At 41.4% G+C, this 14,022-nt stretch overlaps 1 protein-coding gene across 3 annotated transcripts in view; it reads right to left on the reverse strand.

Annotated features, from left to right (window-relative positions):
- LOC115141992 (fibroblast growth factor receptor substrate 2-like) overlaps positions 1–14,022 on the reverse strand; it is a 60,966-nt gene that overhangs the window by 29,417 nt on the left and 17,527 nt on the right. For 2 of the 3 annotated variants that reach the window (XM_065002423.1, XM_029681445.2), the window contains exons 4-5: positions 8,728–8,914; positions 7,383–7,544 (exon numbers count right to left, since the gene is read on the reverse strand). In XM_065002423.1, coding sequence (XP_064858495.1) covers positions 7,383–7,544; positions 8,728–8,914 — 349 coding nt within the window. Of the gene's footprint in view, positions 1–7,382; positions 7,545–8,727; positions 8,915–12,281; positions 14,004–14,022 lie in introns of those variants that run through there. The other variant, XM_065002418.1, reaches the window with a different exon arrangement.

Below are 14,022 nucleotides of genomic sequence, written 5' to 3' on the forward strand. Positions count from 1 at the left end.
TTACTTTAAATGTACAAGAACTCAATAACAGCTCCACAGAGACATCGGATGAGAGGGGCTCCCTTGGATCACGTGATACTGTGATATTGTCCTTTCCAGAAAGTACCTCTTCCCAACACTTCAGTCCGTGGCCATTTCAGTTCGAAATTCCTCACTTTTTTTATGATACAGAGCTCATTCTTGAGGCAGCTAATGAAGCACACATGAAGGATGGAACAGTACTCCACAATCTTTCTGTGAAATCAGACATCCTGGAAAAACTATCTGAAAGGATCTTCCAGTTTACAGCCTATCTGTCAAGAAACAAATTCGGCAGGTTGCAGAAGCTTTGGTAAAAAATGACCCATGTCTTAAAGAGCATGGGTCCTTCTCAGGCCTGTACAGATGGCAAGCCAGCCTGAAGTATAAGATGGGCAATTACAGATCGAAACTGAGAGGAATTGTTTGCCCAGAACTGGAAGTGAACTCTGTCAAGAGAAAATCACCAGAGGACAGGCCCGTTGCCAAGAACATAAAAAAAACTAAGAAGGCTGAGGTAAATTACCTCCCACCCCACCCTGCTGGAAAAACAGATGAAACTCTGGAGAGGGAGCGAGTGGAGCTACTGGGAGAAGTACAAATACGTGACAACCACAACATTGTGAAGCTTCTCATATCAAAGACAAGATGTCGTTCAGGCCCTTCCTGTGAAGGACTTCAAAGAAAGATGGCCAGCCCTGTTTGAGCCCACTCAGGTACAAAATACAGCTGAATGAAAATAGTCAATGTAGGTAAAAAATGTAAATTGATTTAAATATTTTGTGTTGTCTTGACCTAATATTCTAATCTACAATTAAATATGCATTAAAGATTAGTCTGAACATTCTCACTCTGCACATGCTTTTGGAGGGGTTCCCAATAGCATTCTGGCTCTCAGATCATATTCTGTTCTTATCTGTTCAGAATTCTCTCTCTCACTCAGATTAAGGAAGAGTTCAGAATTACAACTGTTGCTCGAGTCCACCTTTGTGCAGAAGCTGGATGAATTTACACTAAAACTATTGGACTTGTTTAAGTCAAAAGGAGGTGCTGTCAAGGCGGACATGCAGAAAATACTTGAAGTTCTGTACAGGGTATGCACAATACCACCTTCACAATAGTATATATACTGTGTATTTATTTGCCGGTATTAAATGCAATTATTTGTATAACATCATATTACAGTGCAACACCATCCAGGGAAGAAGAGACGTTGTGATCCGTGCCCTGATCATATACCTCGGCGAGAGGGTTGAAGACCTTATCACAGAAAACAAGGTAAAGGATTTTATTTTTGTATCCTTGTTTATCTCTAAATGAGGTATTTTCCTTTCTTTCCCTTTCTCTCCTCTCAAGTTGCACAGTTAATCTAGTAGCCTAGTCTGTTCTAATTTTTTTCACTCAGGATGCTGACGACACCATGATCCGAGAGGACCTCGTTCAGCATGTGATGAAAGTGTTCACTGTGAAGGATCTGCACCAGAATATAGAGCATGGGATCTGCATCAGAATATAGAGCATGGGATCTGCACCAGAATATAGAGCATGGGATCTGCATCAGAATATAGAGCATGGGATCTGCACCAGAATATAGAGCATGGGATCTGTACCAGAATATAGAGCATGGGATCTGCACCAGAATATAGAGCATGGGATCTGCATCAGAATATAGAGCATGGGATCTGCATCAGAATATAGAGCATGGGATCTGCACCAGAATATAGAGCATGGGATCTGCACCAGAATATAGAGCATGGGATCTGCACCAGAATATAGAGCATGGGATCTGCACCAGAATATAGAGCATGGGATCTGCATCGAAGGAGCAGGAGTCCTGGCTGGTATTCCCAGTGTTACACAGTCATGTACGTTGCTTATGGGCCTCATCTATGGCTTAAATCTAAGTTACCCCAAAGAACTGAAATTTACATTTACATTTAAGTCATTTAGCAGACGCTCTTATCCAGAGCGACTTACAAATTGGAATATACCTTTTGAGGTGTTCTAAAAAGTATTCTTGGAACTTCATGATCTCCCCATGGGTCCAAGCTCTTAAGATGAAGTTACTTTTTTTCAGAGATGTCTAAAGATATCTATGATAACTCCCAAAGGGCAACTCACAAACTGTGGTCTAAACCCTACTCAGTAAGTTGAAAAGCTAGTTGCTAGGTGGTATAGGGGCTACAGTTTACATTATGCTCTTTGTCGGGTGAAGTCATAAGAGACATTGTCAATTCCTGTTTAAAAAAACAGCTTTGTTTTAAAACATACTCCATATGCACTATAGTTTTGATAAGTCGGTTAGGGCATCTAATTTGTGCATGACACAAGTCATTTTTCCCCAAAAATTTATAGACAGATTATTTCACTTATAATTCACTGTATCACAATTCCAGTGGGTCAGAGGTCTACATACACTAAGTTGACTGTGCATTTAAACAGCTTGAAAAATTACAGAAAATGATGTCATGGCTTTAGAAGGTTCTGATAGGCTAATTGACATAATTTGAGTTAATTGGAGGTGTACCTGTGGATGTATTTCAAGGCCTACCTTCAAACTCAGTGCCTCTTTGCTGGACATCATGGGAAAATCAAAAGAAATCAGCCAAGACCTCAGAAAAGAATTGTAGACCTCCACAAGTCTGGTTCATACTTCTGAGCAATTTCCAAACACCGGAAGGTACCACGTTCATCTGTACAAACAATAGTACAAAACACCATGGGACCACACGGCCGTCATACCGCTCAGGAAGGAGACGCGTTGTGTCAATCCCAGAACAACAGCAAAGGACTTTGTGAAGATGCTGGAGGAAACAGGTACAAAATTATCTATATCCACAGTAAAACTATTCCTATGTCGATATAACCTGAAAGGCCGCTCAGCAAGGAAGAAGCCACTGCTCCAAAACCGCCATAAAAAAGCCAGACTACGGTTTGCAACTGCATATGGGGACAAAGATAGTACTTTTTGGAGAAATGTCCTCTGGTCTGATGAAACAGAAATCTAACTGTTTGGCCATAATGACAATTGTTATGTTTGGAGGAAAAAGGGGGAGGCTTGCAAGCTGAAGAACACCATCCCAATCGTGAAGCACAGGGGTGGCACCGTCAGGTTGTGGTGGTACTTTGCTGCAGGAGGGACTGGTGCACTTCACAAAATAGATGGCATCATGAGAATGGAAAATTACGTGGATATATTGAAGCAACATCTCCAGACATCAGTCAGTTAAAGCTTGGTCGCAAATGGGTCTTCCAAATGGACAATGACCCCAAGCATACTTCCAAAGTTGTGGCAAAATGGCTTAAGGACAACAATATCAAGATATTGGAGTGGCTATCACAAAGCCCTGACCTCAATCCTATAGAAGATTTGTGTGCAGAACTGAAAAGGCGTGTGCGAGCAAGGAGGCATACAAACCTGACTCAGTTACACCAGCTCTGTCAGGAGAAATGGGCCAAAATTCATCCAACTTATTGTTGGAAGCTTGTGGAAGGCTATCCAAAACATTTGACCCAAGTTAAACAATTTAAAGGCCATTGCCTTTACCTTGCCTACCAAATACTAATTAAGTTTATATAAACTTCTGACCCACTGGGAATGTGATGAAAGAAATAAAAGCTTAAATAAATCATTCCCTCTACTATTATTCTGACATCTCACATTCTTAAAATAAAGTGGTGAACCTGACTGACCTAAGACAGGGAATTTTTACTAGGATTAAATGTCAGGAATTGTGAAAGCCAAGTACATTTAAACTCAGGTTAAGGTGTATGTAAACTTCTGACTTCAACTGTATATATTTTTACCTCTATTTAACTAGTCAAGTCAAACCCTCCCCTAACACGGACGACGCTGGGCCAATTGCCCTATGGTACTCCCAATCACGTCCGGTTGTGATACAACCCGGTATCGAACCGGGGTCTATAGTGACGCCTCTAGCACTGTGATGCAGTGCCTTAGACTGCTGTGCCACATCAATGCTGCAGAACTGTTATGGTACCCTTCCCCAGATCTGTGCTTCGACATAATCTTGTCTTGGAGCTCTACACATAATTCATTCGACCTCATGGCTTGGTTTTTGCTCTGACATGCACTATCAAATCAAATTGTTCTTGTCACATGTTCCGAATACAACAGCTTCCAAATACAACCTTACCCTGAAATGCTTACTTACAAACCATTAACCAACAATGCAGTTCAAGAAAGAGTTAGTTTATTTAAGAAAAGATTTACTAAAGTAAAAATAGTAAAATAAATAAAACAAAAATAACAAGGCTACATAAAAGGGGTACCAGTCCCGAGTCAATGTGCGGGGTTACAGGTTAGTCAAGTTATTTTGTACATGCAGGCAGGGGTAAAGTGACTATGCATAGATAAAAAACAGCGAGTAGCAGCAGTGTAAAAACAAAGTGAGGGGGGATGTCTCAATGTAAATAGTCTGGGTGGCCATTTTATTAATTGTTCAGCAGTCTTATGGCTTGTGGTTAGAAGCTGTTAAGGAACCTTTTGTTCCTAGACTTGGTGCTCCGGTACTGCTTGCAGTGCGGTAGCAGAGAGAACAGTCTATGACTTGGGTGACTGGAGTCTGACTACTGTGGGACAATCCAAATCATGTCCAATCAATTGAATTTACCACAGGTAAACAGCTCAAGGATGATCAATGGAAACAGGATGCACCTGAGCTCAATTTTGAGTCTCATATTAAAGGGTCTGTATATTTATTTAAATAAGGTATGTTTTTATTTTTTTTATACATTTGCAAAAATATTGAAAAAAACTTTGTTTCGTCATTATGGGGTATTGTGTGTAAATTGGTGAGGAAAAAAGTTTAGATTTTAGATTTTTTTTAAATCAATTTTAGAATAAAGCAGTAATGTAACAAAATGTGGAAAAAGTGAAGGGATCTGAATCCATCCCGACTGCACTGTACATATATACCTCGTACCCCTGCACACTGATCTGATACTGGTACTCCTTGTATGGGGCGGCAGGGCAGCCTAGTGGTTAGAGCAGTAGTTCTTAACCTTGTTGGAGGTACTGAACCCCACCAGTTTCATATGCGCATTCACCGAACCCTTCTTAATTGGAAAAATAAAATAAGATTTTTTCAATTTCAAAACATAGGTATATATTTTACTGGTGCACAAAATGAACCGTGCATCAACATCACTGTGTTCAAAGAACAAAATCATCAAAATATGATTTTCAAACAAAAACATAATAATGAATATTTACTGCAAATCAGTGTGACTTCTGCTGTTGCCTTTCAGAGACCAGTCCAGAAATGTGCGGCTTCACCTTGGCAAGTGCCACTCATGTAATTTTCGCAACAAAGTCTGTTCCTTAGTTTTTATGTCCAGCATCCTCGAAAAGGATTGCTCGCAAAGATATGTTGTAACAAACGGTATGAAAATCTCCAGAGCTTTCTTAGCAATAACAGGGTACGTTACCATTTGTTGACACCAAAACGTTGAAAGCCTTGTTGTTCTGAAGAGTTGCTGTTGAACCTGGCTCTGCTGAATTTCAATGATTTCATCGAGGTATTCATCATTGACATCTGTTGTCTCAACACTAAACGTGAATGGCTGTCTCACTCATGCTGGATATGACTCTCTTGTAGGGAAGTATCCGTCGAGAGACTTTGCAAGCTCATCTAAGTGCGTGGCAATTGCTTGCTTCAGTTCCGTGGGTACAGAAATGTTTCCGATTCCAGATACATCTTCGATCTTACTTACACAGTCGTCCAGCAGGGGAAAGTTTGCGAAGTTATCGTTCTCTGTTCGTCGTTTCCATAACGGTAGCTTTTTTTGAAAAGCCTTCAGGTTTTCTTCCGCTTCGATGATGTTGACTCCACCGCTCTGCATCTTTTGATTGAGATGATTGAGAACTGCCAAGATATCAGCCATGTATGCTAAAATGAGAATGACCTCAGAATTTTTGAAGCAATCTGCATGACAATGTTGGTGCTCTTGCAAAAACAGGGCTATTTCCACACGCATGGCAAAAACACGATTCAGCACCTGTCCCCGGGATAACCCCCGAACGTTAGAATGGTACAGAAGTACCTCGAATTCAGAGCCCATTTCTTTACACAGCTCACTGACGATGCGGTGCCTCAGAGCACTAGTTGGCGTACAGTTCACGCATTCCACTACAATTTTTAATACTTCTGCCAGTTTTGGAGGCAAGGTTTTTGTTGCCAACGCATGCCTGTGCAGAATACAATGCGTAACAATGATGTGTGGTGCATCGGCTTTCACTAGCGCACCAAAACCAGACTTTCTTCCCAGCATGACTGGAGCTCCGTCCGAACAAACTGCAGAAACCATATCCCACGAAAGATTGTTGTCTTTGAAGAAGTCATCCACAAGTTTCTTCACATCGGCTGCCTTAGTTGTTGTAAGAGGCTTACAAAATAAGCGTTGTCTTTCACATAGCTTGCTGTATTTGTGCGCTGGCTTAGATTGGAAACGTCTGTGGTCTCGTCGAGTTGAAGGCTGAATTTTGCTGGGCTTGAAATCAGATCTGCAACTACTTGAGCCAAGATGTCTTTGCTCATGTCCTCTATTCTGTCGCTGATGGTGTCATTTGAAAGAGGAATTTGGGATAACTTAACTTCAGCCTCTTTTCCCAGCATGATATTCGCCATCTTCAACACAGCTAGTTTTATGAGTGTTTCACCAATGGTGTGTGTGGTTTGCCCTGCTTTGCGATCAGGTAAGCAACTTCGTACGATGCTGTGAGGATCGGTTTGTTGATGGGTACAAAGCCGAGAACAGGCAGAGTAGCCTTTTCATCGAATTCAGCGAGCGTTGCTTTCTTGTATTTTCCATCTCCATGTAGCTTAAGGAAGTGTTCTCTTAGTTTTGCCGGTGCTAGACTAGAATTGCTCAACTTGGCATTGCAAATCATGCAGTTAGGATGCTGACTCCCATCACGTTCCGTTATACATGTGAATCCATTTTGTACATATTCGTCCGACTACTTTCTTTTTTTGCTAGACATAGTAAGTATGAAGGGATTAAAATATTAAGAAAGAAATCACAAGACGTACCATCACGACAGTCACAAGTCGACTACTGAGCGCACCAAATTCCCTGCAGCACAGATAGGCCAAGCGATGTAGCGTGATCACCTGCAGCCAATGATGGCCAAGCGGGGCGTGTCATCACGAATCATATGAGTCGGATGTGTGTCTTGACCTCCGCCGAACCCCTTTCGACACCAGATCCCTGATATCTGGAATTATTACTCTGCTTTTCGCCCAACTATTTTCAAACACATATTCTCAGCTATTGCTCCACATCTGTCCTGTATTACTGTGAAATTACATTTTAAATTGTGTGTGTTTGTATCTGCTTACTGTTGGGTGTCTGTGGTGTTCGAGGCATGTCTATCTCTCGTGCATGTCCACTGCCGGTCATGATCATAGGCTCCTCCACCACATTGATACTGTTGCACTGCATCAGCTCCTGGAGGAGGTTGAAAATCTCCTCCGCACGAGAACATTTAAACGCAAAGATCCCTGCACAACCACAAGAGAAAACACACATACAGTTGAAGTCAGAAGTTTACATACACCTTAGCCAACTACATTTAAACTAAGTTTTTCACAATTCCTGACATTTCATCCTAGTAACAATTCCCTGTCTTAGGTCAGTTAGGATCACCAGTTTATTTTAAGAATGTGAGATGTCAGAATAATAGTAGAGGGAATGAAAGAAATAAAAGCTGAAATAAATCATCAAATTCCCAGTGGGTCAGAAGTTTACATACACTCAATTAGTATTTGGTAGCATTGCCTTTAAATTGTTCAACTTGGGTCAAACATATCAGGTAGCCTTCCACAAGCTTCCCACAATAAGTTGGGTGAATTTTGTAACTGAGTCAGGTTTGCAGGCCTCCTTCCTTTCACGCGCTTTTTCAGTTCTGCTCACAAATTTTCTATAGAATTGAGGTCAGGGCTTTGTGATGGCCACTGCAATACTTTGACTTTGTTTTCCTTAAGCCATTTTGCCACAACTTTGGAAGTAAGCTTGTCCCCATGTGCAGTTGTAAACCGTAGTCTGCCTTTTTTATGGTGGTTCTGGAGCAATGGCTTCTTCCTTTCTGAGTGGCCTTTCAGGTTGTCGACATAGGACTCGTTTTTACTGTAGATATATATATACTTTTGTACCTGTTTCCTCCAATTGACTCAAATTATGTCAATTAGCCTATCAGAAGCTTCTAAAGCCATGATATAATTTTCTGGAATTTTCCAAGCTGTTTAAATGCACAGTCAACTTAGTGTATGTAAACTTCTGACCCACTGGAATTGTCATACAGTGAAATAATCTGTCTGTAAACAATTGTTGGAAAAATTACTTGTGTCAGGCATAAATTAGATGTCCTAACTGACTTGCCAAAACTATAGTTTGTTAACAAGAAATTTGTGGAGTGGTTGAAAACGAGTTTTAATGACTCCAACCTAAGTGTATGTAAACGTCAACTGTGTGTATATATATATATATCTTAAACTAATCTAAAGCTGTTGTTTGAAAGCAAAGATTCCTGACCAAAAATAAATTCTCATTCCAATTGTGGTTCATTTTCATACAAAGTAGAACAGAAACGTTGCCCTTATTCAGCACTGTATGTACACACATCTCATAGGGCAACATTTTGTAATACCTATGAACTATGTGCTAGGCCAGTTGGTTCAGACTCACCCTGTCCAGTCTGACAGCGCCGGCCACTCTCGAATGAGAAGAGGTTGGAGTCGTAGCCATAGCGCCGCAGACATAGGTAGGGCCACCGGATGGCGTCCCTCTTGCGTGTGTGTAGGATGAGCTCGGTCTGGGTGAGCTCCATGGTCCCAGAACCCAACTCATTCCCCTCATCATCCACATTGGTCACCTGCCATAGGAAAATACCAATAAGTAAGGTACCCGTTTGTAGTCCCACTTCAAACAAGCTACAATTTATAAAGGATTTATATAGCATACATATAGTCTCCATAAGCACGACATAGATCAGTGGTCACCAACTGGTCGATCTTCAAGGCATTCCTAGTCGATCACCAAACATTTCTGTAGAAAAGCCAACAAGAATGCATAAAGGTTTGCTCTCCTGTTTTTGGTGTTGCGCTGTTGGCGGTACAGTGTCTTGCAAAAGTATTCATCACGCTTGGAGTTTTCCTATTTTGTTGCATTACAACCTGTAATTTAAATGGACATACACAAAATAGTCCAAATTGATGAAGTGAAATGAATTATTATTATTTTATTTTTTTATTCTACAAAATAAAGAACTGAAAAGTGGTGTGTGCATATATATTCACACCCTTTGCTATGAAGCCCCTAAATAAGATCTGGTGCAACCAATTACCTTCAGAAGTCACATAATTAGTTAAATAAAGTCCAACTGTGTGCAATCTAAGTGTCACATGATCTGTCAAATGATCTCAGTATATATACACACCTATTCTGAAAAGTCCCAGAGTCTGCAACACCACTAAGCAAGGGGCACCACCAAGCAAGCGGCACCATGAAGACCAAGAAGCTCTCCAAACAGGTCAGGGACAAAGTTGTGGAGAAGTACAGATCAGGGTTGGGTTATAAAAAAATATCAGAAACTTTGAATATCCCACGGAGCACCATTAAATCCATTATTAAAAAATGGAAAGAATATGGCACCACAATAAACCTGCCAAGACAGGGCTGCCCACCAAAACTCACAGACCAGGCAAGGATGGCATTCATCAGAGAGGCAACAAAGAGACCAAAGATAACCCTGAAAGAGCTGCAAAGCTCCACAGTGGAGATTGGAGTATCTGTCCATAGGACCACTTTAAGCCGTAAACTACACAGAGCTGGGCTTTATGGAAGAGTGTCTTGAAAAAAAGCCATTGCTGAAAGAAAAGAATAAGCAAACACATTTGGTGTTCGCCAAAAGGCATGTGGGAGACTCCCCAAACATATGGAAGAAGCTACTCTGGTCAGATGAGACTGAAATTGAGCTTTTTGGCCATCAAGGAAAACGCTATGTCTGGTGCAAACCCAACACCTCTCATCACCCCGAGTCCACCATCCCCACAGTGAAGCATGTTGGTGGCAGCATCATGATGTGGGGTTGTTTTTCATTGGCAGGGACTGGGAAACTGGTCAGAATTGAAGGAATGATGGATGGCACTAAATACAGGGAAATTCTTTGGGAAACCTGTTTCAGTCTTCCAGAGATTTGAGACTTGGACAGAGGTTCACCTTCCAGCAGGACAATGACCCTAAGCATACTGCTAAAGCAACACGCAAGTGGATTAAGGGGAAACATTCAAATGTCTTGGAATGGCCTAGTCAAAGCCCAGACCTCAATCCAACTGAGAATCTGTGGTATGACTTAAAGATTGCTGTACACCAACGGAACCCATCCAACTTGAAGGAGCTGGAACAGTTTTGCCTTGAAGAATGGGCAACAATCCCAGTGGCTAGATGTGCCAAAAAAATATTTTGTATCTTCAAAGTGGTAGGCATGTTGTGTAAATTAAATGATACAAACCCCCCCAAAAAATCTATCAATTTTAATTCCAGTTGTAAGGCAACAAAATAGGAAAAATGCCAAGGGTGTGAATACTTTCGCAAGCCACTGTAGGTGCGCTTGATTCAGAAGCCCTGCACACCAGGAAGGCAAAGTGTTCCCCTTTTGAACCAATTCATTTGTGTGAAAAGACAGCAAATTTTGGTAATAGCCTACGTGACATTTCATTACTTCTAAAACCATGACCAGAGAGAGACTGTCAAAGAGCTACTGTTTTAATGAGTGAGTTCATGTCTAAGTTTTTATTCAGCACTATAACAAAACATAAAATGCAGTTCTCTCTACTTCCATTTGCACTGCAATAAATGATAAGCCAAGTGTATAGATAGCCCTGTGTTTTTATTATTATTAGCAGACATTGGTTCTATTTTAATATGAAGGAATATTTCACTTTCTCTGGTCATAGGAACAACATGAATTTGTGCCTGAGGCAGATGCGGTGCGACTCGAGTTTCGCCATCAGGTGGAAGATGGTGTCCACTCTCTCTGGTCAGTATCACTGGGGGAATTAACTTTTTATTTTTTATTTAACTAGGAAATTCGGTTAAGAACAAATTCTTATTTACAATGACGGCCCACCAGGGAACAGTGGCCGTCATTGTAAATAAGAATTTGTTCATAACTGACTTGCCTAGTTAAATAAAATAAATAAATGTAATTCCTCCGGAAGGGGCAGAACAGATTTTTACCTTGTCAGCTCGGGGATTCAATCCAGCAACCTTTCGGTTACTGGCCCAACGCTCTAGCCACTAGGCTACCTGCCGCCCCAGGAAAGGAAGGAAAGAGCATGGACAGTGAAAGGCAGACCCTCTGCTGCGCTCTCCCTCCCTTCCTCCGCTGAGACTAAAGCCGCATTCAAAATAACTGGGAACTCGGAAATCTCTGACTTCTGACTTCAATGCATTCAAGACAACTGGGAACTTTGGGAAAAAAAGAGATCCGACTGTGAAAAAAGTTTTGAACAGTCATCCAACTGCGAATTCCAAGTCGGAAACTGGCATCTTTCTAGAGCTCCAACGTTCCGACTTGAAGATCCCTGACGTCATGATTTGACCTCATCCCCCCCCCCCAGTGTTCCCAGTTGTCTTTAAATCACCATGTCCATCAGATGCAGGTACCATCAGTCCAGTCAAATAAAAAAGCTAACTTTTTGCAAATTATTTCAATTTATGCTCAGCTGTGCCTCGCAAGTGCTACACCAACTGATCTATTTTGTTATAAAGCTCAAGTTTTCAAATGTAATATGGTCTGAGAAAAACAATATTGGCAGGGCAGGCATATACAGTATATATTGAATATGCTGTGATAATGTATGAGGCCTAGTGCACAAAAGTCATTCCTACAGAACTGTTTCTATTAAGTTAATGTTACATTTTTAAGTAATCTTTCCTTCTTTAAAAAAAAATCTGAGCGTTAGATCTCGGCTTGCTTTTTGACTGCGAAAGTGATCTCGACTCAGAAAAGGTTGGTGACCACTGACATAGATGCAGAGCATAAATCTGTGTCTAAATTAAGACCGATTATTGTATTTGGAAGTACATTGTCTATAATGCAGTCACTATATGTAAACAAAAGGTAAACAGGGCATAGTACAGTATATTTCACTGCACCTATCCAGTATTTGAAAATATATACAATGGGGAGAACAAGTATTTGATACACTGCCGATTTTGCAGGTTTTCCTACTTACAAAGCATGTAGAGGTCTGTAATGTTTTATCATAGGTACACTTCAACTGTGAGAGGCGGAATCTAAAACAAAAATACAGAAAATCACATTGTATGATTTTTAAGTAATTCATTTGCATTTTATTGCATGACATAAGTATTTGACACATCAGAAAAGCAGAACTTAATATTTGGTACAGAAACCTGTGTTTGCAATTACAGAGATCATACGTTTCCTGTAGTTCTTTGCAGCAGGGATTTTGTCCCACTCCTCCATACAGACCTTCTCCAGATCCTTCAGGTTTCGGGGCTGTCGCTGGGCAATACGGACTTTCAGCTCCCTCCAAAGATGTTCTATTGGGTTCAGGTCTGGAGACTGGCTAGGCCACTCCAGGACCTTGAGATGCTTCTTACGGAGCCACTCCTTAGTTGCCCTGGCTGTGTGTTTCGGGTCGTTGTCATGCTGGAAGACCCAGACACGACCCATCTTCAATGCTCTTACTGAGGGAAGGAGGTTGTTGGCCAAGATCTCGCGACACATGGCCCCATCCATCCTCCCCTCAATACGGTGCAGTCGTCCTGTCCCCTTTGCAGAAAAGCATCCCCAAAGAATTATGTTTCCACCTCCATGCTTCACGGTTGGGATGGTGTTCTTGGGGTTGTACTCATCCTTCTTCTTCCTCCAAACGCGGCGAGTGGAGTTTAGACCAAAAAGCTCTATTTTTGTCTCATCAGACCACATGACCTTCTCCCATTCCTCCTCTGGATCATCCAGATGGTCATTGGCAAACTTCAGACGGGCCTGGACATGCACTGGCTTGAGCAGGGGGACCTTGAGTGCGCTGCAGGATTTTAATCCATGACGGCGTAGTGTGTTAATAATGGTTTTCTTTGAGACTGTGGTCCCAGCTCTCTTCAGGTCATTGACCAGGTCCTGCCGTGTAGTTCTGGGCTGATCCCCCACCTTCCTCATGATCATTGATGCCCCATGAGGTGAGATCTTGCATGGAGCCCCAGACCGAGGGTGATTGACCGCCATCTTGAACTTCTTCCATTTTCTAATAATTGCGCCAACAGTTGTTGCCTTCTCACCAAGCTGCTTGCCTATTGTCCTGTAGCCCATCCCAGCCTTGTGCAGGTCTACAACTTTATCCCTGATGCCCTTACACAGGTCTCTGGTCTTGGCCATTGTAGAGAGGTTGGAGTCTGTTTGATTGAGCGTGTGGACAGGTGTCTTTTATACAGGTAACGAGTTCAAACAGATGCAGTTAATACAGGTAATGAGTGGAAAACAGGAGGGCTTCTTAAAGAAAAACTAACAGGTCTGTGAGAGACGGAATTCTTACTGGTTGGTAGGTGATCAAATACTTATGTCATGCAATAAAATGCAAATTAATTACTTAAAAATCATACAATGTGATTTTCTGGATTTTTGTTTTAGATTCCGTCTCTCACAGTTGAAGTGTACCTATGGTAAAAAATGACAGACCCCTACATGCTTTGTAAGTAGGAAACACTGCCAATTTTGCAGGTTATCAAATACTTGTTCTCCGCACTGTATATACATATTTTTATAGATATTAGGCATCAATTGATAGCTGGATAGCTGACTATTCACTGTTATATCCGAGCCATAATAGCCAGGTGTATAGGACAAAAGCACAACAGCAAAGAACAGCTCATCATAACAATAAAACACCATAGACTAGGTATCTGATCAAATCAAATACACCACACACTAGGGCAGCCAAGGGTTTAGAAAGG

The sequence above is a fragment of the Oncorhynchus nerka genome, linkage group LG2 (assembly GCF_034236695.1).
Source record: "Oncorhynchus nerka isolate Pitt River linkage group LG2, Oner_Uvic_2.0, whole genome shotgun sequence".
Lineage (NCBI taxonomy): Eukaryota > Metazoa > Chordata > Actinopteri > Salmoniformes > Salmonidae > Oncorhynchus > Oncorhynchus nerka.